At 45.3% G+C, this 25621-nt stretch overlaps 1 protein-coding gene across 1 annotated transcript in view; it reads right to left on the bottom strand.

Annotated features, from left to right (window-relative positions):
- Nucleotides 1–3865: 3865 nt before the first annotated feature.
- LOC122575527 overlaps nucleotides 3866–25621 on the bottom strand; it is a 259427-nt gene continuing 237671 nt past the window's right edge. The window contains exon 3 of the mRNA XM_043744595.1: nucleotides 3866–4799. Within this exon, the coding sequence (XP_043600530.1) occupies nucleotides 4608–4799 (192 nt within the window). The 3' untranslated portion in view covers nucleotides 3866–4607. The remainder of the gene's footprint in view (nucleotides 4800–25621) is intronic.

Genomic DNA, 25621 nt, shown 5'->3' on the forward strand with positions numbered 1-25621 from the left:
CTGATACGTTAACGCGACGACAGGCAGGACTGTATAGATACGTGGCGTCGCGTCGGAGCAACGGATACGATACGCAGATAAAAATCCAATTTAATTCGGCTAATCTTTACGGCAGGAGATTTAACCCTGTTTGCGAACGCGCTGGTGGATAGCCTTGGCTCGCGAAGCTCGTGCAAAAGAATAGTAATTTTAATGGCACGCCTAATGACACCCGAGCTCGAGATTTACGGCCAATCGGCGAATTGCGGGTGCAATCGCTCCATTAGGAAACGCTGCAGCGGGTGGAACTAGTAAAAGATCGATGCAATCGCGACGGGTCATTATATCGTGTCTAGGTATAAACGACGACCTTCTCTATCCGCTTCCCTTCCGTTTTACTTTATTATTCTTGTCTCGTTGCCTTGACGTATCGCGCCGGGGCACACCCACGACGCCCATAATTCACTGCGAAAACCCATGCAACCCATTCGTTCCCCCGGCATCGGCCAAGTACGTTGGCACAACACAGTTTTGCAACGCGCTAACCCGTTGTCCGTCGTCTGTCACTACCGTGTAGTTATCGCGTTGTAGAATGTACACGATATAATTCTGCCGTTCAGCGATTCTGCCAGAGATCCTGGCGCGGTCCACGTGTACATGAACAACGCCGTCACGTTTTTCATCGGTTACCTTTCCGCAGGGAGTCACGGTGCACCGTGGCCGATTAAACGCCACAGACACGCGCAACTTATTGTTTCGTCGTGGCCTTTACAATACGTGCCGCCCCGTCGCCACAACGCGTTCAAATTCTGTTAGACCTCGATTCGTCGGTGTACGTGATTCGTCGGTCGCCACCGCAAACCTGAATCTAGCCCGGTCACGTGGAAAAAGAAATCGTGTGGTTAAAAGAAATCGCGAGGGTGGTCTCGAATATTCGAGAATGACATTTTTTCGCGACGCTGTTCTCCTTTTCTTTAAACGATCTTTATTATTGCTCAAAGTAGGACGAGAGGGAAATTTGTATATTAGTTTGTCCGGAAAGATTCTTTCGTTTTATAAGGAAATAATAGACGCACAATGTGTTTTGTTTTATATTATTTTGTCGAATTACGTACGATCCATTTTGTTCTGTTGAGATAAACACTTCGACATTTCACAGACTTGGTTTCACGTTTGTATGAAGATGCATTGTTGTAAAAAACACGTTTGCGAAAGAAAGATACTTTCCGGACAACCTAATAGGTTGCGAATTCTCCGCCATCGTCGTCGATGCGACATTAGAATTATAAGGATAATAGATTTTTACTAAATTTTCATTCTCATCGTTGGACATAGAAGTGTAATAGAAGCATTGACAAAAAAAAAAATAAAAAAAAAATGTTCGATATTCGGACAAAGTTGCGCCTTTAGGACGATATCGATTTCGCGTTGAAGGGTGGCTCGCAGGATTGGCGAATATTAATTGCACGGGCTTCCGTCCGCGCGACACCAAAGCTTTTCCCTGTCTTGCTCGCGCTCGATTGACGTCAAGCTCGCAAACGCCCATTGACTGACGCGTTTATGCCCCCTGGTCCACCCTCGATCCTTGCTCGCACGAAAAATCGTCCCAGCGCCCGGAAATTGCGTTTTGTAATGCTTCTGACTGGCGTTAGCCCTTCTGGCTCGTTGACGGAAACCCGAATGCAAAGAAGAAAGAAAAAAAAATGAAAAACCAAAGAGCGGGATATAAAGAGCACCGGCTGCCTTCGTACACACTGTCGCAGCCTGTAAAACAATACGCACTTTCGGCATAAATATGTTCCGCGCATCAGTATAACCGTCGTTCCTATAGAACGGCTAACTTTGGTCCGCTTGCTGGTGGAGGAACGTTCGAAACACGAGGGACGAGCGTCCGGTCAAAAGATGAGCGTCCCTCGCACTTACACGTTCGGCACCCTCTCGTCGTTTCGCCATAAAGCAGTCACGTGTCCTCCCCCCGCGAATATGGGGGTCCCCCCTTTCCACCAGCGTGAATAGTCTATGGTGTTTCGAAACAGAGATGCTCTCACGATGGGGTCCTGCCGACTGCCCCGATGGCGTGACACGATGGTGTGACCAGTAACCAACGTTCTCTCATTAACGACTAATGTCGATTCCGCAGCCATCTCTTCCTCTCTCGACCTGGTCACGACTGTAGCCTTTTATTAGAATCAGGGGATGTATCGCTTCCCCTGGTCTTTTATTTTTCCTCGGCCGTGTGATTTTGATAATCGTGTTCCGATAGAAGAGCTGGCGCAATTAAGGATATTGCTCGTTGCGTGTTTAATTGTTGTTAACATTCTGGCAGCTGTGGACAAAATATCTCGCGACGAGAAATTCATGCAACGCTGCTTCGCGTGTTTCCTCGTTAAGACGCTAGGTATTTGATACACAGATCAGAGTAAATGTTATTTCGCGAGACATTTTGTCTGCAGACGCAAGAGAATTAAACACGTGCTGCAGTCTAAAAATCAAATTTAGTTACTGTCTCTTCCGCATAGAAGATTCAGTTGTTCGCGTTAAGGATTCAATTTTCGAGATATCTAGATTAAAATGTTTCCTGTACAACACCCCGTAGCAAAATGGAAGAAGGATTAATCCAAGATGCGAAAGGATTAATCACTAGTCCATCTGTGACACTTATCCAAGCATTTTCTACCAATCTCGAAACAACAACGTCGAAAACCCGAATCGCGCGAAGCCGATAGAAGAGGCGGGAAGAGGATTAGTCGACGACGCGTTAATCCCCGATTCATTTTTCATTTTCGTGCGGGTTCCGCCTGTGCCGCTGCGAATGTGCTTTGTGAACAGTGTCGATGAATGGATTCATCGTGGCGTTAATGAGAGGAGAAGAAGAGGGGCCTGTTTGGGGTGGCGTAATGCGCCAGGTAGCTAACACGAGGTTATAGAGGCAGTTTCGTATTTCTGCTGTAGATAGCATCGCCGTGAGAATGGGGGAACAGAAAACCCCTTCTGGCGAAGTAAACGGAAAACGACGTCTCTTTAACACGCACCACGGGATGCACTTGGCTATGTATCGCATACTTTCGCGTCTCCTTTCGGTTTACACGCGCGTGAAACGAATGTGAGACAGTATATGTTGGAAAACGATCGGGAAGGGTGAAGCCCGATGACATAAACGAAGGCGAGCAGGATTTTTCTATGGCGTTCGGTGGCACGAAAAATGTGAGTTATACCCGATAAGCATCGCTGACTGCCGGCTTCGTTTCGTTCGTTTATCACCATTTTATCGCCGCGCGTGATTACCTGGCCGCACTCGACGTTAATTTACATTTCCTGGCCTCGTACGTTGCTTCTGTCGCGATCGCAGGGTCCACGGTCAGCGAGGAAAGAACTGACACGGTCTCCTGGACGCAGTAAATGGAATCGAAGAGAGGCAACCAACCGGTCCCCGCGTGTGTCCACTTTGTTTTACGATTTACCGAAGCGAGGAAGAAAACGCGACTGAAATGGATAGAAATGGTTTGAAACGCTGTCACGGGGCCGGTTTTATTGCTCCCTTGGCTGCTCCATAGGCTCTAACCGTCTAACGTAACCGGTCGAGATTTCGAACAGTCTATGCGCGCCTGGTCGATGTAATTAAAATTTTAAAACCGACAATGATTCTTCCGCTGTCGTGTCCTATCGTCACGTGCAACTCGACACGACGCTCGCGTTAATGACCTGCGAGAACGCTTTACAAACGGTGCTCCGGCTTGCATTTTATTTACATACGTAGGACACGTACGCCTCTTTAACGTTCGAACGTTGGACGTAAATTAATGTATCGTGGTACTAATTTATGTGAACCCTTCCGTTTCACCAGAGATCGTACGGTCGTAAATGGAGATCGATATACAATACGCGATCGTAAATGGAAATCAATGTATCTATAACGCATATGTACCGTCTAATGTGCTTACATCCTGTTGGTTATAATCGTTTATCGGTATAACGCGATGTGTAAAACTGTTAAAAGCAGAGTCGTATGTTACGAAAGATCGAATTGAACCGAGTCGAGTGTTCAAAGGAAGCAAACAAGATTCTGTTCGCTACTTCGTCCTGATTTGTCACGGAGTCGCAGCGTTACGAGGCTTAAAATCTACGGTTGAATCACGCGAAACGATTCATCGAGCTCCGTGTGACAAGGCGCGACGAACCAATCGCATTATCGGCGTGGAGTCGCCGGTTTAAGGAAATCGTCGACGATTTCTCCGATCTGGAGACGCACACGTGTGTCCGCCTCGCGAGTCGCGTTTTCGTTCCGTTCCACTGCTTGAGAAATGCTCGAGACGCGTCCCTGTTGTTCCTCGCCATCTCGTCGACGTGAAAAATCGACGCACGAACAATTCGACGTCTCGCGATTTGTCAAATTCCCTTCTCTCTCCTTGTGCTGGACAGCAACTGTCTGCGATACCTTTCCTTCTTTTTCCATCGTATCGCTATCATCCGCGTAACACTCGTAGCTAGCTACGTCGCGCACACAGAAAGGGACGTTGCGCAACGTGGTTTTAGGTTTCAAAATGATTGGGGTGAAATTGGGGTAAGCCGATACCGTCTGGCTACCCTCGACGTGATTTCCTCAAGGGCGATACACACGCACGTACCGGTCAATTTAGAGGCCGTCTGTCACTCATGGAAGAAAAGATTCTGAAAACTCGCAACCCACACTTCCTCCATCGTAATGATCCCGCGTCACGAGAGATGCTTCGTTGACTTGTCTTTTTTTTCATCTCGGGTTTCGATCTTTGGTCGGACCACTGTTGCGAACTGCTACGGCCTTCTTCGACGCGATGGAATTTCTGAAACATATGAGAAATACGTTCTAACAATATGTCGATACCATGATGTCCATGATGAATAGTCAACGATTGACGAGTATCTTCACGACGAACCACTGACAATGTGCAACCAAACTCTTTCCTAAACAAAACTTCTGTATTTCGTGATTAATGATTCAGGACCTGTGACATATGAATTAGTTTCTCGGAAGCCACGCTGGTCAACCAACCTTTTCTTCTCTACTTGGACAGATGCTTAGCGTCAAATTTTTTGAGAAACAAATAACTTGCTTTTGTGTGCTTATTTATCGCAATAAGACGGTATAAGCAAGCACAAATGCCATGATCATTTCTAATTTATGTTAAATGTTCGTGTAACAAATACTTTTTATATTCTTATATATACGTTTCGATTTATGGAGTTGTATTAGGTTGTCCGAAAAGTGTCTTTCTTTTGTAGACGATTTTTACGACAACTTATTTTTATACAAACATGAAACCTAATCTGTCGAACGTTGTGATCTTTATCTTGATAGAACAAAGTGGATCATACGTAATTTGATAAAATAATATAAAACAGGAAATGTTGTGCATCCATTATTTCCTTCTAAAACGAAAGAAACTTCTCGGACGACCTAATAATTGTTTATACGTAGCTAGAAGATCCGAATATCATGACAGAATAGAATGTACCCTGGAAATCTTAAATGCTTGATCATCCTGATTCAACTAGCAGCCTTCCCCAATACACACAGTAGGCGACAATAGACACGGCACGTCCGTTTAATCTCCAACTTTCACCTGGGAAACGAATGGACCGGTCCGTTTCCCTTTTTATTCGCAACTACGTTTTCTATTTCGAGAAAATGAAGATTGACAGGGTGTCACGTGTCGAACGTTCGCCAGTGGTTCCTCCGGACCGAGTCGCGGTCGTTTTCACGTCTGGCGTGGCCCCCTTCCCCCCGTGTTGTACGTCGGCGGAGCACAGCCCTCGGGGAACCCCTTTGATGACGGGTCAGCTCTGCAAATTGACGAGCATCAATTAACCGTGGTCAGTTGCGGTCGATCTAAGATACGACGACAGGACTCGTCTCACGGTACTTAGGATTGTTCTCCGGAGTGGCTTATCGTAGCCGATTGCCCTTGTTCAGCTCATCATTGGCAAACATCGGTCGACCCTTAGCCGCATTGTTGATCCGTCATTGAATCTTCCCGATCTATGGGAACTGACCGTTGGTCAGTTCTGGTCTCTTAATCCGCTGGTGACGAGCGTGTTAAACACGTCCCTCGTCACTTTCGCCGGCTATTTCGAGCGTCTCGAACAACTCGTTTCGGATCTTTCGCTCGTCACCGCGATAAGACACGTCGAAAGGGTGCGCATTCATTGCGAACACGCTGGACTTTATGCTCGTCAAACATCGGGCCGGCTGTGTTAACGGAGATGACCAGTGGTCATTAGGGTCGAGAATTGCAAATAAAGCTACTTCGACGCGTCTCCGTGCGTCTCTATGAGACCTTCGCAGTGATTATCGTGATGGTTCGTTTGCTTCGTTGACAGGCCACAACATGCGATACAAATTAGAGAACAGTTTAAGATAGTGTCGGTTGAATTTCAACATCGTAAAATTGAACACAGTACTTTGCATGTTGTAGGTAACCACTTTTAAGAAAACTCTACATCTGGTCTTTTTAGCTTTCTAAAGCACTGAAGCCATCGACAGCGTATAGACAAAAGACTGGGACGAAGGCAGACCATAAACAGTCGTCAGGCGACGTTGGCTTCGGGCTTTTTCAGTTATAGAGTAACACTGCTAGCGCGCCGATCTGGACCAGCTCAAATTATTATTTCATTCTTGTACTTTTCACTTTTGTATTTGAAATATATTTTCCTACCTTATAATTTATCCACGCGTCTCTCTCTTTACACATTTAATAACCTCAACATTGCATAAATCGAACTTGCACTAAGAGTACAAGGGGAGAACACCATAAATCAAATTTCGTATTTTCACAGAATTGTCTTTTTATTCGATCTTGGAGCTAAACGTGTTCTTTCTTACTCTTACTCTTTTAGAAATAGAATTTTAGAAATATTACTCGTTGTAATATTAAATTAATTATTAAGGTATAACTTGTCTTAACAATTAACGCATATCCTTGGTTTCCGAGGAACTTTGTCCATTCATCAACTATTTCCAGAAGATCTACATCTTTCAACCTAACGGGTTGTTTTCGTTCTCAATTATTTCATATTACGATCCTCTCGTTTAATCAAAAAATCAACGAGTACATAGCGATCACGTTTTTCTGCTGTCATCTCCAATTGCTTTTCGATATAGTAACAAAAGAATAAGGAAATATCATGTGCTTTAGGGCCAATCTCTAGCATATCGTTTCTAGCCTGAAAGGCAGATATAATAAGAACAGTGGCAGAGAATGTTTGATTGGAACGAGAGGGGACCGTTGATTCGGAATAAAATGTCCCTCGATTCGGCGCGGGATGAAGGCAAAACTCAATTTCTTGGTATCTGAATACCAGGCAATTACGCGTGATGTGCGAAGGGTACGCGACATATGTATATTTCTGTCATTTTCTCCGCGACCGAATTTGAATGTCATCTTCGTATCCCCATTCATCCTTTTCAATTTATTCCCCGGCGTTGGATCCTCTGAGCGAGCGTCTGCGAGCCACCGAATGATTTGCATTTTCGGAAAAAAACGTACGTCACATCGCGCGGCCGATTTTGCAAGTCAGATGGGAGATATCGCGCGAACGGTGTCGTGATAAATCGTTCCTTGCCTCAATCGTTCGAGCGTTAGATCGTGCAACGTTTTCATAATGGCTACGTGAAAATGGAGACGTGACTCCATCGCTACTCATCCTCCGATGGGATTCCGCCCTATCGTTGAAATTTCGTTTCCAGCAATTTTCTGTCTTCGTTTTGTTTTCCCTCGATCTTCGCTCGAAACGTTAGGTTGTTTGCAAAGCTTGACGTTTTAGAAAAGATAATGTATTTTTATAGAATTTCTTTTTTATTAAACGATAGGTTGCGCATAGTTTCTTCGAGTTACTTTCATCGAACATTTGTCGGGTTGCTTCATGACTGGTTTCCTGAAAGTTTGCCTTCTTCGGCAATCGGTTCTTTGAAGCGGTTGTTGCAATGTTTTACATTGTATAACATCTACTACTATACATCAGCACGATATATTTCTGCGAATCCTTGATGTTGCCTTTTAAATCGCAGTTACGTTCGACTGGAAGCAATATTCCTTCGAATTCTCCTTATGTGACAGAAATTCATCACAAAAGAGATCTTCTATAATCTCCGCGTACGGTTGAATATATCGACTATCGAAAACTCTACTTTCCTAATAGCCAAACATAATCCACTTGCCATAATCTCCGTTTTGAGCAATCCGCATCGAAAATAGAAATTTCGCAACCTGTGACGAACATTGCTTTCCAGCTAACGAGTATTTAATCTCAAAAGCAAAGCGGATGATGCAGTATTAATATAGAAACGGAACATTAATGCGTTCGTCTGCGGACAAAGTCACGAAAAGTGTACCGAACGGACGACCATCGCATACATAATATTTGCATGGGAAATTAAACGTCTGTTTGCGAACGAGAAATGTCCTTCGTTGAAAAGATCGAATGGCGGCGTAGCCGTAGGCAGAGTCGCGTTGCTACCATACTCACAGAGAATATCGTACGTGGATACGCATTGCTGGCAAACGACGACCTGATAAAGTATTCTCTGTGATCCGTTCGACGTTCAACCGTATTCCCCATGTCGTCTGCGTTCGATCGTGTTCCAAAAATTTTAGTCACCCGTTTCGCTTTCGCTCTGCCAAAACACGTGTGTCGATTTCGAAATGATTGTTTCGATTAAAACACGTGAAATTTTGAAGAATGGTAGATAGCGCGAGCTTTTAGCTATATGAAGCTCCTCCTAGCTACTGAATTAGGATCGTACGTAAAAATTGTAATTTTCTAACTACGCTTGCTTTATTTTTGCATGAGAGAAGATCATTCATTCTGTAGTATTTTATAAATGTTAATGTCAAATAGAGACAAACATTTTTGGATAAAAATATAATAATTTCTTTCAATTTCGATTTCTGTTCCCAATCTTCTTTTTTGTGAAAGATGGCCTTAAAATTTTCTATTATATCGATGCTCGTATGATCGGTTGTGCCTTTAATTCTATTGATGCTCTGATAAAATCGAACCTCCACTATACTATAATAGCATCGTATTATTTCGTACAATACCTATTTTGTATTATCTTATTGATGTATGCTTGTACGTATTCTCGTCATTATTCGTACTCATTAATTGTACAAACAATGTAATCCGTCAGCTAGTTAATAAATAAATTATAAATAGTAACTTATCCTTGATTAGGAAAATTACTAAATACGTAGGTGTCCTACAGCGTACGTAAATTTTCTTTATCTCTTCACATCCCTGTACTGCCATGATGAGGCAATTCGCCTCTTTTGAATTAATGCTTACAATACCTAAATAATCAATGTAGTTTGCTCGTATTTTTCAATTTTACAAAAAAGAAGACTGAGAGAAAAAAAATGAAAAATATTGAAATTATTAGTCAAAAATAAAATTGTGACTGACTAACTCTATACAATAATAACTATACAACTAATCTGTACGTAAAACAGTTAATCTTTAAGGCTCTTAACAAGAAAGAGACAGCTCGTTATTCTCGTCGACTAGAAGAATGGCTATCGAATGAGATTTTCGCGTCACCGAACGAATCGCGGGAGCAATTTCTCGCTATCGCAATTAGAAGGTAGCTGGGGTTCGTCAAAAGCGCGTCGTCGGTCGAGACATCGAATATTTCGACTGAAATGGTATCCCTCCTGGGAGAGAGGCTTTTCGACAACGTCTGACGTTTTCGCAGGTATATAATATTTCTAAGGCAGTCTAGCTCTCTCTTCCTCTCCTCGTTCTTCAAGACAGAGAAAGAGAGAGAGCAAGCAGCGAGCAGTTCCATTGAGGATGTTCCTTTGATCTCCAGTCAGGCTTTATTGAACGTCGGGACGCGATTGGCGAGTCTCAATCATATTCTATTTCGTCGGGATTAAGGGAAATTTGCAATTATACGGATTACGAGGATGCTCCTTGCCAAGGAATATTCAATCACGAATTTACGAAAGAAGTCGTAATTTTCTGGTTTCGTCTGTCAGAAGGAGCATACTTCTTTCATTTGCTACTTTTCAACCTTTCGTACGAACGAGATTCATCATTTTTCCGATACATACGTAGACACATTACTTTCGAAGGAACCAGCGTGGCATTTACGGACGCTCTTTGAAGAACATTCGACGAGTTTCCAACGTGAAGAAAACGTGTAAAAAACGCAGTTCGCTATTATTGCATAGTTTCCGTCTTCTCGTCGGGTTCTCTCTATTCCACGTACCAGCGAGTGGTATCTTTATCTCGTAAATGATGAGAACACAAGTTCCTTTTCCTGGCATTTCAACGTCGCTGAATCAGTCCGCAAAGTGCGCGTTGTTCCTGCAATTACACTTTCTTTGTCTCGTAACTGCGCGCTAAGCGTCGAGGATAACCTCGCCGATCGCTGGAATCGCGCGGAAATCGATATATCGTAACCCCGCGGAGGAAACGAACTGACCTAACAGGAACAAAAAGCGAAATTAAGACGTCCGTTAACGACGTCGTAGCTCGCCGTGGCGATATCTCGTTTCGTTCGCCTTTCCAGCGCGCGTAACACCGTCGTAAAGATTCGTCGGGCCGCTTCATCGTTTCCGTGACTCGATCGCTTGCGTTTTAAGACGAGCGTATAAACATGGTGGAAAAAGTGTCGCGTCAAAGTAGATCGACCGTTGAAAAACACTATACAGCTGTACGTTCGTTAGCTACCAGGCGCGATTGTCGTGACGCGAGGAATGCGTTCGCGATTCACATGCGAATTATTCCGCCCTTTCGGCCGGACGTGGCAAAAGGGCTGCTAGGTGACACGGGCATCGTCATTACGACTAGTCGAGACTCGCTCGCTATTTACCCCCGTAGTTAAAGCCGTCCCATAAAGATTCAGATAGCGGCGCAGGAAAAGCCGTACCCTCGTCGACGATACGTTCAGTAAACCCATAGAGCCTCGGTAACAGCGGTTCAACGTTAACTACGCCACGACAGGTTACATAGTCGCAAGGGGAAAAAATTCTCCCTATCGTCTGCCTCGCCTTTTCAATGCTCCTGCCTTGTACAGGGTAACGTTCCTTGAGTGGACATTACGTTTCTTTGGTAAAACGCGAGTGGAATAGGAAATAGGCAAGCATAATGTAGCAGTGCTAGGAAAAGGATAAATTTACTTAGATACGGAAGAAGTTAAACGAAATTTTATATTTTGGGTATATCGATGGCTTGCAAGGCAAACCGATCGACTGCAATATTTTACTTCTTTCTTAATTTCATTGCGTAAGTGCACGATTAATTTCGATTATCGAGAAATAAACCACTTGCTTCCATAAGATCGTTCGTCGCAAGAAGATGACATAAATACGAATACGATAAATTCGAAAGTTTTAAACAGCAGCGCTTGTATCGCTGTTTTCCTGTATTTTTTAATCTATGGATTTAATCAGTGCGAACCTCTAAAGTTCGTACATTGGAATCTCGATGTCTAAAGATATTCTTCACTCCTTTATGACAGCGTTTAAGTTTGTTCTCTATCTTCTGTTCAACTTTGCTCGAATATATAGGAAACGTAGAAGCATAAGGTACACGAATGGGATTCTTGAAAGACGCGAGGTAGCAATTAAACGGCAATTTCAAAATGTACGCTGGAAAATCAAGGAGAACGCGAGTTCGTCCGTCTCTGTTGGCACACGTGTCGCTTTCCACGATTAATTACCGAGCAGGCTTAACGCGGAGAGACCGTTGGACGCGGGCGTAGGAGCGCGACAGGTTGTCGACGTGGCGGAACGTGGCGAAGCACCGGTGTTATTCCCCGCGGCCTTTCGTCCTGCCTGACATTCTGTGGATGTCGGAATTTCCGCGACATCATTTTTAATCACGCGAGCATTTTAGCGACGCGCTGTTCCCGCACGCGCTTTAATATAGCAGCAATGCGGTTATGCATAGTGATGAGGCAGGGCGGTGGCATGGCGCAAACGAAGGACGAGCGGTGGTGCCGGTAGTAAGCGCGAAATGCTTCGGCTAAAAACTCCATCTGTAGGCAAATTGTTTAATTACTTACGATATTGCGGGGGTGCCGACGTCCGGAAATTCGACGAAGCACGGAAACACCGCGAAAAAGAGGCGAAACGAACGAGGGTGGGAAAGGGTGGAAGCGAGACGGCGGTCCTTCGAGGGAAACGGTGGTCGGAACGCTGGTGGCTAAACCGATTTTAATCTATGTGGCCAGCGAGCTTGAATTCGTTAATTTCCACGAGTCCCGAGTCTCGTTAAAGAAATTTAATTGCGGCAAGTGCGATTGATTAAACCGTGGGGACGGTTCGATGGAGATTGAAAAGGAAGATCTCTTCGCCGATAGTCGCTTTCGTTCCTCTGGAAATCCATCTTTTGCCGCGAAGAAGACGGCCCCCCGTAACGTTTCCTCGTTAAACGGAAGGAGAGCAGCTGTCTGGACGAGCGGTACGCTGGAAAAACGAATTAAATTCCGTGGTCGGGAAAAGTCTGCGAACAAAGCAGTATTATACTTCCGTGCGGTTTTAAACGCAATTTTTTTGTTTTCTACGGCGCTTCATTTTATACTTCATTCTCTTTGTACTTCGTGGCTTGTGCAAATTGAAGTGCTGTCCGACGCACAACCGCATCAACATTATTGCAATTTTCTTTGCCGCTGTCTGTTATCGGGTTGATACAAAACGAGCTTCAGCTTTTGTACAAAAGAGTGCATGTTGTAATGCGTTTACCCCCGATACAAGCGGATGTAAACGCGAACGACGAAACCGCATTTTCCCTTTGCATGCCGGTTTGATGGAACAGCATCGAATTTTCCCGTGTAAACAGCCTGCATCTATGAAAAAATTCCATGCATCCGTGAGGGACTTTAATACGGTTAAGTGATCGCAGCACCGATCGTTCTCCGACTATGGTAGCCAATCTCCTATTTTTTCTCCTCCCTTACTATTGGTCGTTCGTTCGCCAAATTGAATAAAATTCGTCAGTATAACGAATGAGAAATATTTCATGCCGTTAGAAAGGATAGATTGCTCGTAAAAATTGCTCCACTGTCGGCCGAATGGCTGCCGATGCCAGGACTATACTTCGTCAAAAGTACCGTAATAAAAATCGCCGCATATAAATTATAGGGACGTTGATCCGGGACGACGGATGTCAACAGGGTGCCTCATTTATATCAACATCGAGCATGTCGCGTGAACGACGCGTCTTAGCCCGGTGATCGAGGGGTTAATGGACCTCGACGCAGCTGTATCACCTGCTGAGAACAATCTACGAGCGTACCTTCTGAAACGGTCTTTCTCGAAACAACTGACGATACCATCCGCGGAAACTCTGTTGATCAACGGTTATTTGCTCCAGGGTAATCGTTAATTAACATTTGCAAGGATACTTGTGCTGTAATTCGAGAGGTTCGTGTATCATGTTCATGTACAATGCTATGTATCATGCAATTTGAACGCTGACCGAAAACCGGCTCTCGTCTATGAATCCATCGGGTTCGTGTAAATGGCGAGTTTGGCTGGCAAGTTATTCCGTGATTTAGCGTGAAAATCATCCCTCTGTCGGTTGGAGTCGCGTCAGGGCTTTACCCCTTGTTGTACAAGACTCGCCACCCCTGCGAGCAACAACTACGTCCAGGATATACGGCGTAGCATCCGCACTGGATTTCTAACCCTACCTCTATGCTCCACCGACCCGTGGAAATATTTTCATAGAAATGTACCACGGAAATGACAAGAGGTAGCGAGGGGATGAGAGTAGGTAGGGAATATTCGACCACCTATAACCCGCAGGGGCTCAGATGCTCAACCGTCCGTTCTTCTTTTTTTTATTTTTTTTTTTTTTCTCTCCTTTCCCCGGGAACAGGATGCTCATTACGGGAAGGGGGACGGGAAACGATGCCGCGCCGACGAAACTGTAATTGTTTTTAATCACTCGAGGGATGGTCGCGCTATTTCGGCGACGGAGGAACGGGGGGCCGATGCGGTTAACCAGGAACTAACCCTTCGCGCGCGCTTTCCCTTAATGTCCTGCCACTTCTTTAACCCTTGCGCGCGAAATATCGTCGAAGGAAGGGGATGAGATTCAGAGATTCGTATCTCCATGCTTCTCAACGCCCTTAGATATCGCTGTGTGCTTTAGAAGATACTCCGTGTTAATGTCTTTATGCCTTTAGCGAAGCGTGATGGAACGATTGCGTACAACTTTTGTTTGCGACTATTAATACTAGGATTATCGAAGATTGAGATGTAAAATTCGTATCAAAGAGATTTAAGTAGAAGATACACGCTGGATTGTTTTCCAGGAGACCTGATTTAATTCTGTAAAATTGGCACTTTAGTTTTTTAAAGCCGCGATGGTTTTATTCTGTACAACTACGTATAATACGTAGTACGTTATAAATTGATTAAATTGATTTGTGCAAGTCGGTATGCGATGTGATAGAATTGGCGTTTGCGATTGTAAATTTGATAAAAATTCAGCTATTTTACTACTCGTCAAACTGTTAACTTTTAGTAGAATGGTTTTCTTTCTCGTCTATCGAAAGCGATCTCGGTGGAATGCTATCCGTTTCGAAATCTCGCGTGCAATCAGTGCAAGATTGTTTCTGCGTTGAAACGCTTATTGTTCCTTTCAGTTTCTTGCGTCGAGAATAGAGTCACGGTGTGTTTTCAGTAGAGCAAATACGGAGCACGTTTACGAGCTACCGTGCGTGTTTATATGAGATTTTCTTGCTACTGTAAGGCGGAACGTAGAGAGTCTAATGGGACACGAAAAAGCACGGTATCCATTGCGTCACGACACACCGGTAGGTAATCCATAGGTAATTATTTGTTCCTGTATTACGTGCGTGTGCACGATTTCCCGTCGATTATGTGTTCATCGTGTATACCCGGATAGAGACAGATCGGAGAAACAGTACTATGTAATTGGTCATTATGACGGATAGGATAATCAAACTGTAAATGTCGCGAGGTTAATTGACGCGTTATCTTCATCGATTGAGGTGACGTCTGTTGAAACCTGTTCTTTCTCAGTTTCACTTTAACATCGTTTTGCTGTCATTTGTAATTGCATATTTTGATCGGATAATTGTCGCATATTAAAAGATGTATCAATTTGTTTAATTGATTTATGTAACATGTGACACGAGTTTCTAGATTGTTGTTTCATTTAGCGCGTAGAATTTACATTTAGATATTAATATAGAATTTGAAGTGGGCGTAGGTATTTATTTCCGGTACCAAATAGAACTTAACCAATAATCATGCTTCTCAGAAGACAGATATAGTTCACTTTCTGTAAACTTCTTTATTAGCTTTCAATTACGTTCACCATTTAATTCTCAACAGATGAATATCGTAACTTGCTTTTTAATTTATTAAATCCAAGTGCCTTTCGAATAGTTCAATTATTAAACGTTGGTTATTAATTCCCTAGCTTCCTTGATTTATACGTACATGATACGTCTGCAGATACGACGCTATTATTACAGGCTTCCACTCCATCTACGACAGCAAAGTGTAATTGAATCTCTTAGGATATTCCGCAAGATCAAGTTAACCGTTGATCGTGTACCTTTTAAATGTACACGCGCGAAACGACCAGCGCTGTATCTTTTTCTCTAGTCGTCGCTTAATCAGAATCTCTGCACCAGCCTGGAGAAAGCCCGAAACACGAGTCTCAGCGCGTTTAGAAAAGCTAAGGGAAACTACTCGATGTACAAAACGCTTGAAAAAGAAGTTTCATCTCTCTCGTCTCTCGCTCTGAATCGTCAGGTGCCGTGTAGCTGGAAGTTTCCGGTAAACGAGGGAAGTTTGTTGGTGGCGCGGAGCTCGTTCGACGAACGAAGTTGAAAACGCGGTACGATGCGTGGCGCGAAAGGAGAGCGCGGGCGGAAGGGTGTAATATACGTTGGCGAAACTGACAAACAAGGCTCGTAACGGGTTTTACGCGGCGGGCAATTATCAGAGTTGTCAGGCAGTCGGTTTAACGCCTCCATTTATGTGCGTATAAACGCGAACGGGAGTAGAAGCTGCGAGCCAATGAAATGTAAAGCCCAGGACGCATTAATCTCCGATTCGGGGACCCGCGATACATAATACCGTGTTACGCCGTTCCTCCTGAATTTACTCGAACCACCGACCGTTTAATCCGCATTACACCGTTTAACTATGACCACGTTACACGGCCAGACTCTGAGCTCCGCTGGATCGAATTATTGTATATTTATAATGTATAGCGTTCTCCGCAATGTCGTTGGAATATTATCGCTGCACCTTGCCGTATTATCGTTCATCGAGATTATTTCCAGGGTTGGATCGCAAGGTGTCGTGACTTGGAATATACTCGTACATAATTGACCGAGATGCTTATGCACGTGGAGTTTATAATAATAATCGGAACCGGTTCAAAATCCGCTACGATTTGTTTATGGCTGGGCATCGGTTACACGTGTTCTATGGAGATGGAAAAATGTCGGGTGCGGTAAGCTTGTACGTTGTGTCAGTATTATATATTAGATTCGCGAGGATTTTTGTACGCTCGAAGTACGCGAAACGGTGTAATATCCTTTCGATACTATCGTTCTGACATCATTCAAACATGTTTCTTCGTTGCACGAGCAAAGTTCGGTAGGAATCGACGTTGTGCGTTGGACAGTTCTGTGACAATACTTCGAAGCGTGAAATATTCCCGGTTACGATTATTTGGCCCGCTCGTGGATCGTCACCGGATGACACGAGGATGGTTGGTTAAGTCAACGGATAAAGAGGCATTCGGGCGCGTACCCGCGGCAGCCCACGCGATTACGCCACGGATCACAGTCGGTCGTTCAACTCCTTACGTTCGGTCAACGTGTTGGTTCCTCGACGATAATTAATTTCCGGCCGTTTGCTTGGCGCGAGAGAAACGTCTCAAGGGGCGTGGCGCGACTTCCGATCGGAGATGAGAGCGTGGAGTAGCACGATCACGGGACGAGCGATATCGTGACGATTCGGCACGCTATCCGGCCGTTAAATTCGCCGACGATTAATATAAAGGAGAGTTTGAGAGTGAGAAACGTCGGGGCGGGGGTGTATAATGTTATTCGTGGTAGATCGTACGGCCGTTTCCTTCGGAAACTTAATGGAATACCGAGCGCAGCCTAATGCACGGTCTAAAGAATATCTAATTATCGAGCACGTGACCAGACACGTGTGGGAAGCTCCCGCCGCTATTTTCTGATTCATTTATCGACTGCGTGGAGGAAGAGAATGGTGAGGCGAGGCAAGGCCCCTTGGTGAGATATTTTGTAAAGTTTACTCGGACCGCGCGCTGTGAAACGCACGCCGTTATTAAGGCCGCTTTTTACGCAACACCGAGCCGCGTGTCTACCTGCGTGTCTCGGCGTGCACGCGCGTGCCACACGGTTGCATTATGTTGCAGCACTTAGTCAGTGTCGATGGTAATAATAATATCGCGTTTCATCGCCGATCGGAATGGGCTGGAACAAGAATGTCGAAACCGAGCCCCTGCGTAATTGGCCCCCGTGTACCAATCGTTCCAGCGATACGTACCTCCACCTCCTTCTTCGCGTCTTTCTTCTTCTTCTTTCCTCGACCGATGTGTATGTACACGACGACGAGTGCCACCGCGCGCACGTACTCTATTCCGCGTACAGCGCAATAAGAAGCCCATTAGAGGGTTTCATAGAGCTTCGAATTGTAATGGCGTATAATGCGCGGCATGTTCGATACTTTCCATACCGCGTTCACTCGCACGATACGTCGTCTCTTTACACGGGTGCGCGTATATATTCTCGCAATACGATATTTATTCTCGTAACGAGGATACTCTAGGCTCGATGACATTTTCAAGCGAAACACAATTGCGCGTGAGTGCGCGCAACACACAGAGTATACACGCGACTCTCGTCGAGCTTTGTTCAAGGTAGAAAATATTTTTTCTCATTGCCGTTGGAGCGTACTCGAGAACGTCGCTCGAGGGTCTTGCACGAAATTTTCGAGTGTTTCCCATGCCTGTCAAATCGCCGTCTCTCGTTCCATCTCCCCGCAATCGTCAGGTATAGCCTGCTAGAACCGTACTACTGTACCGTATGCCTGGGTACTCGCTGCGACACCCATTACCGCCCCAATGACTCCGCGGCGTGCTTTAATATTTACTATTGCATCCCTCGAGCACCCTCGAACCCGTGTATCGTGCCACGGTCGAACGCCATCGACCCGTCAATATGCTTCGATCCTTCGCCGAAGGGTGCCAAGAGGGTAGCATCTCGCTACGTGGAAACGATTTCCAGGCAGAAAAACGAGGATAGAGAAACGCGGTGAAAGAGTAAGAGAAACAGATGGAGAGAGAGGGACGGCTGTCTAGCGTTAAGGGATTCGATAGAGGAAACGAGAATGAGATAGAGCGAGGGTGGTAAAACAGGGGGTGGTTACAGTGCTAACAAGTAAGCGGCAGGAAAACTGGCCCTACTCGCCACGAATTGAAAGCGGAGTTAATTGATCGGAAGTCTTGAGGCTGCACGTGCCGTTTTGCATTGTGCTCGCGCGTTTCACTGAACCGTGCGGAATCGACTGCATGTTGTTATTCGAGAATAAATAGTCACGTATAGGGCGATATTTTTCTTGTCTGGCTGCGCCCTGTCCAACCCTTTTTTCGTTCTTCTTGGGCATCGGCTTGGAATCGTTTCGAGTCTGCGACACCGTTTAACCGAGTCCGAGATTCGTCCTCTTCTCTTTTCTCTTCGTTTACGTAGAACTCGTTTAGGCGGTCACGTAAAAATCGAGGCAATTTACCGTTTGATCGCGTTCTTCGTGCAATTTTCTCAATTTCCGCTGCAGGATATTAGTTAGCCGGCAATTCCGTGGCGGGGGCAGCGCGAAATTGGACCAGCCAGCGGCTTTTCGTACGGTCGAATTAAATTTTGTAAATCCCAGAGGCGGCCTGGCCTCTGGAACGACACGCAGCGGTGATATCGTGCTCCTCCACCTCCTCCCGTTGCTTCGCCGCGTCGGCTCGACGCCGACGTCGTTGTCGACCGCCGTGGATACGGCGAAAAATAAAAAAATACCTCGATAAACCGGAGCGTTAATGCGATTGCTAGAGGGAAGCCTGACTGCCTCCCATATATAATCGAGTTTCCATCTAGCGACGCGAGACGGACAAGGACGGAAGAGAAACGAACCACCCCCGGTTTTGTAATTGCTGGTATTTATAAGCAATAGCAGCGTGAGTATAGGACCGTGGGGCTTTCCTAAACGTAATATGGTAATACGGGCAATGGCCCATATTGACATGAACGATGCTCGCCATTAGCGGGCCCGGCTCTGGATGACTGTTTTTAATTTCCTCGGCAAGTGAATTTCTACCCGATGGCTGGGGTGGATATTACCGCGTATCACTCATAATCGCTTTTCTCCGGGTAAACGTTGGTATCTCTCGTTCCTCCGCACTGTCCGCTCCTTTTTTTTTTTTTTCGTCAATTTCTCCTCGTATCTCGTCGCTGAACGAACGTTGAATCCTTCCGTAGGAAATATTTCAAAATACACCCCTGACACAGGGAAAAAAGCAGAGTCATCGCTCTTAATGTATACAGGTTCGTGTAGGGAATTAGAAATTCGAGCTTGGACAGATCGGTGACCGATAGACAGTGTTTAACATACGGCCTCCGTGCAACCCTCGACGACCCCGAATTCAAGCAAATTTATTCTCAACCACGTAGATAAGCATCGTCTATTCCACGTAATGAAACACGCGTGTGCGTAGCACGAAAAAGTGGTCGCGAGGCTAATTCTATTTGACAAAACGAGCGAGCGTTTGACGTGGTTGCGCGCGTAACGAGAACACACCTGCGTTTCAAAGCAGCGTTCTGGCTCTGCCACTTTGCACGCGTGTAAATCCGCACCTGTGTACGTGTTGCTCGTTTGTGTCAAGTGGCCATTAAGTGGCACCGAAAAACCGGCACGGCATCTACGATTTCGATCTCTCGCGGCTGAAATTAAATCACTATTACGACCGGTTGCGCCTACCTACGAGTAGATCCTCATCGGTGTGGGATTGGCGCAGGTGTCACGTCTCGTTGCGGTTACGCCACTGGGCAGAGCGCGAGCGCGGCGTGTTCGGGCTGCAGAACTGCGCTCGCCTCTCTATCTGATCGACGATTTGTCGCGGTGCCTTTTGCCGGCTGTTCCACCGCCGCCACGCCAACGATATCCTTCCGCGCGCCACGAAGAAGTCACGTGGGATCGATTAATTAAGTCGTCCCGCGTGGCGAGCCGGCTCGCCTCCATTTATCACGCGTTCCTCGTCGTCCAGTTACGCGAATATCACTGTATTCGTCCGTGTTACCATTTCTCGATGGGCTCCCTTTTCAGCGAGTTCCCTTTTCAACGAGATAGTTAACGTGTGACATCGTTAAAGGAAACGGGATCCGAGAGTGTCCGAGTGGTATGGCTGCTTTTCAGCTGTGCAAATCACGCCTTGAACTCGAAGGATGAACGCCTGGTCGGGTCGTGGGTCGGCAGAATCGTTAAAACCTCTGGAATTCTTTCTGTGAACGGCGAATAAGCTGGGGGATAAAGAGCGAACGAACGACCGTCTTACTTAAAAAGATGCTCGCGTGGAATTGCGTCCAACCAGCGCCAAAAGTCGAGACACGAGGGCAACCGGGAAAACAATAAAACAGGAAAAAAAGTACACGGCGGGTGGGGATGCAAGAGTGAGTAACATTTCCGACGAAGCTCGGGATAGAGGAAACCGCGAGAGAGAAAGCTATTGTGCTTGTAGAATATATGAATATAACAGGAAGTGAATCAGCGGATGGAAGCGAATCCAAGCAGATTGAAAAGAATAAAAGCGAATTGAAATTAAAGAAAATAATCCTTCATGAAAATGTGGTTGTTTCAAACAGCATCGCCAGTCCATATGTTTTAATACCCTCGTTAATATATCCTCTCTTATTCCAGCCCCTTTAATCTAGGGAATATATCCCGTAAGGATTAAGGATGATGTACGCTGATGGAAAGTTGTACGGTTTATAGTAGTTATTCTCCTCTGATGAACACCATTCGTATCAACGTGGCAGACAGACAGGCTATATCTAGTTATTAGGGGATCGTAATTAACATTGCCTTTCTCTCCGCATCGCGACGAGCTTTTGCGGCTGCGTTACGCTCTCGTTAAAATCTGCCGTGGTGTCGACTTAACCCTCGCGGCGGAGAATTTTTCGCTGACAACTTAACGATTTAATACGAGTGTATATAATCGAGTTACACGCGACGTTGCACCATCCCGAAATGGCTAATCTGCTCGGTTAATCGAATTGTCCCTTCGATTTGCAGGATATCGACCGGTCCACTCAACCCTTTTCCAAGCACAGTCGCGGTCGACGTTTCGATTTTTGCTTGACTTTCGACCGGCTGCACTTTCACAAGGAACCATTACGCGAGAAGAGCCATACGGTCCGCTGCACGCCCGGCAAAAGGTCGTAAAGCGTAAAAGGCTGCTTTAAAGGCTGACTCTTAATGACGTCCACGTGCATAATGCTTACGTGGAAACGAAAGTCCTGGCTGATTATTGGGAGGTTAATGCGCACAGGCGATCATGTCGAAAATACCAACGAGCACCGGCTACTAAGTGCTGTGAGATACTTTTGCTAATGGTATACCTTCGTTTATTTTACGATATTACGCGCTTTCGTTCGGCTCGCTCGTTAATTAGCACCGGCTGCCTCCGCATAGCGAATGGAAACCCGATAGGATTGAACGATAAAATCACGTTGAAACGACGAGAATCAGGCTATGTATTCTCCGATACACATCCGCCGCTTATCGAATTAATATCACTCAAAATTTCCAATACTTTCTCATTTTTAAGCGTAATTTTAATTGTAACAGCGAAAGACTCGAGCAACCACTGTATAGAACGGCAAAGTTTATTGATTGGTTACTAGGCTGTTGTACACCCAAATTAATAATTTTCAACCTCTTGCTTTCATTACCATGACCCTTCTCAATATACAAGTCACGTACTTTGTATGCAGAACCGTATCATACGCTTTGTATCGCTGTGATTTTGTCGAATATTTCCAATTTGCATCTTCAAATTGGTTAATTAATGACAAAAACTTCCTCGATCATTGAATGAAAAGCTGACGAGCGAAGTCAGTGTTAATTCGGTCGGGTTTCACAAATACGTAAATACAATTTATCTGAAAAGTGGCAATTCGATCGTTCCTCTTTCGACAGTTGAATAATATCGCTAATCAAAGACTATAAATTGTGAGTCATCTGCGAGATAAAGTAGTTGCTTAAAAAATTGTAATTTCTGCGTATTCCTGCAATTCAGTTTCCAGAGGCTGTAATATCGAGAATCAAGTTTACGTTGCTGGTATTCGACTCGTCGAATGTCCGCTTGTTCGACTATTTTTAGCGAGCAACGGCTGGTAAACGATGTCTTATCGTATGTCTTTCCCACCGACACGTCTTCTAATCTCTAACCCGACAGAGAAGGATTTTACGCGGTGTGTAGAATCGTGCTAGCAGCCACCACGCAGGATTTCCACGTCTCGGCCTGTTATTTATTTTCCACCGAACACTACCAACTCTTCCCTTCGTTTACGCACATAAATACTCGTTTAAGCCTCCCTCGCGGTATCTCGGCTGGCCGATCCGTCTCTCGTCACTCATCCGGGATCATCAATCGTCTCTCGATCGTTCCGAAGTTACCACTGTTCCATTCGAAAATACTTTCCAACGGTGTACCGAACACGGCCAAAAATAGAGTCGTTCATTTTCAAGGGACACCTTGCATCCAACGTGGAATGTTTCCTTTCGTTGGTGAACTGAATTGTTTCGTGGTACCGTTTCAGTGTCACATTTTCTTGACATCTAAAAACATATTTGCCATATAACGTTTAGTAAGTTTCACGTGAAATCGTTGTACATGTTAAATATCAAATCGACGCATTTTAAAGGTACGGAATATTATGCTTTAGAGGACTGAAATCTTCATAAACGGCTACGGTAATGAGCAAATGAGATGTTGGAATTTATGAAATTAATTTGGAATCATTTAGCCGTCGAATTACAGTTACGTGTTATTAACCCCTGAAGCTTATCATGGATAAAATTTAAGCGGATTTTGTCTTAATCTCAATAATACCGTCCGCGTATGATAATAGCATGGCTGTACTACGATTTGTATATCAAGTAACTTTTCTGCTCTTCATTTACTATTGAAGAATGGTAAAACGTATAATTTTAATTATTTTACTTTATCAATGTTCTTTTCTTTTTTAGACCAAAAATAATATACCAAAGTGCAAAGATGAAGTTTCACCTGTGATAGTCCGTAAGAGTTACAGTTATCGTTACATTTCGTGTTTAACATACACTTTACGACAATGGAGTAATAATGATTCTTACAGTCACGCAGAAATAGTAACTCTTATCAAAAAGTACAAAAATTCCGTTCGCCTGAAAATTACAAACCAACGAATCAAATCTCTTACATTTTACATAAACCCACCAGCTTCGTGACACCGTATTACGACCCACGCGAATCGTAAAAGCCTTGTTGTCCCTGTTTTCGTCGATCTCCCGTTAGGAGCACTCGGTGGGACGTCTCGCGATACTCGTGCCATAAGGTACAACGAAAAATCATCCGGAGGAAACAAGCGCGATGCGTGTCCCCGGAGCGTTTCGCTCGTGACCGTCGAGCGTTAACCGTAATCGCAAGTTCGGATCGTTGGCCGGACGGATTTCGCCGGTTTGCAGGACGATAAAAATTAAAAATTCACAAGCCTCTGTCCTCTTCGTCTCTCTGTTTGTCTCTCGCTCGTTTTCTCTGTATGTCTGGCGAGGGTTACGAGTACGGAAAGCCGCGATTCGCGAACGTTGGTCGTCCGAGAGGCAGAAGGTTTTATCGGGCGGTGCACGAGAGATAATGATATACCTTCGTACCGTTATCTCGTACATTTATCGAGCCGGTATACAAGCGTGCACGGTATGTACCTATAGCTGTAGTGGCGTAGAGTACTATCGTACTCGGCAGGCACGGCTTGTTTTATTTCCTCGTTCGAGGCTGCCGGAGGTTTCGCGTAATGCGCGTCTGGAAAACGGTTTTACTCGTCGGTGTTCGGTGCCCCGTCGAACGGTTTTGCTCGCGGAATGTTCGTTCCGCGTCCATCGCGTAATCACCGGTTGCTATATACGCGGCAGCGTGAATTCGTCTCTTTTACGAACGTCGCTTCTCTCGACTCTTGGCAAAACGACCAACGTGATCGCCTCGCGTGCATACGTGTGTACGCCCATTGTCGTTAATGCGTTCGCCAGCCTACGATTCGCAACCGCGTGTAAGCGCGTAGATTTTACGATCGTCCCGTTACACAGCGAACCGGGTGCCTCTTTTTGCCGAGACATCTTCTGGCTATTGCGCTAGGATAAATCGAACGAACCACTGTCGTATCAACGATGGATTCTCCGCTTTCGCGGGCGCAAATTAAATTTCTACAACTATCATTTGCGACTGTAAAATCGGTGTAAAATTTACGGGCGTTTACGAGGCAAAGGGACGAGGAGACGAGAAAGGGGATTCGGTCATCGAGTTATTGGAAAACTTGCACCCGCGTGACAGATACCCGACAGTTGTTCGATTTCCATGCTCATCGAATAAAAAATACGTGCCGATTGTAACGGCGGATTCGATTCGCAGCAAGTAATCCAAAACGAGTGAATCACGGCCGATATCGATCATGATTATTCTTTGGTAACGGGTTTTCCAGGCTTGGAATAACTGCGCGCGGTAACAGGTATCGATAGAATGAAAGACTGCGCGGCGCGTGCGCCTATGGCCAGGTTACCTGTAACCTGTATACTTCGGATCGAAACGCAGCCATCAAAAAATAGGGAAAAGGAAGGAAATAAAAGCGCGAAAAAATAGGGAACCGCGGGTCCGTATAAATAACTCGATAGGCAGGTTCCAGTTTGTTTGATCAGTTGGTGTGGTCGTTTCGCGCGATCCGTAATCCGCCGGATGTTCGCCGTTTGTTCTCTGTCAAGTTCGCTGCGTTTCATCGCGATACGCGTTCGAAAGCCTCGAATGACCCATCGATCTCTCCCCGAAGCTTTCCAGCGTATCTGTCGTCGTGGAAATCTGCTACTAAATCTGCTAGTAAACCTGCTACGAGGCTGCCCCGAAACGATAGCCCAAGGAGAGAGGGTGGAAAATATCCTTTCCGCGGGGACGAACGCTCGCAAATCAGAGCTTAGCTCGGTCTAACTTTTATTGTTGCGTCGAATATTTTATGGGGACACTGTAAAATTAAAAAGCTGCTCCCCAGCTCGAATCCAGCCTGTCTACCGATAATAAGGGTGGTTACGCAGGGACATCGTGCACGTTACCGCGTTTAACATGGAGGACACCGCGTCCCGCACCAACCCCTTCGTGTCCCGCACCCACAGCCACCCTCGCGAACGTTTCCAACCACCCGGGGTGCCAAACCACTATTTGACTTTCATTACTTCTTATGAAAGAAGAAATTTTGTTGGGGCCAGATTTTCGCATGGTACGACCGTTCTCCGCGATACCCGGCATCACCCCTTCATCTCGCACCATTCTACGAAATTTCCTATTCGTTGGT

The sequence above is a fragment of the Bombus pyrosoma genome, linkage group LG2 (assembly GCF_014825855.1).
Source record: "Bombus pyrosoma isolate SC7728 linkage group LG2, ASM1482585v1, whole genome shotgun sequence".
NCBI lineage: Eukaryota > Metazoa > Arthropoda > Insecta > Hymenoptera > Apidae > Bombus > Bombus pyrosoma.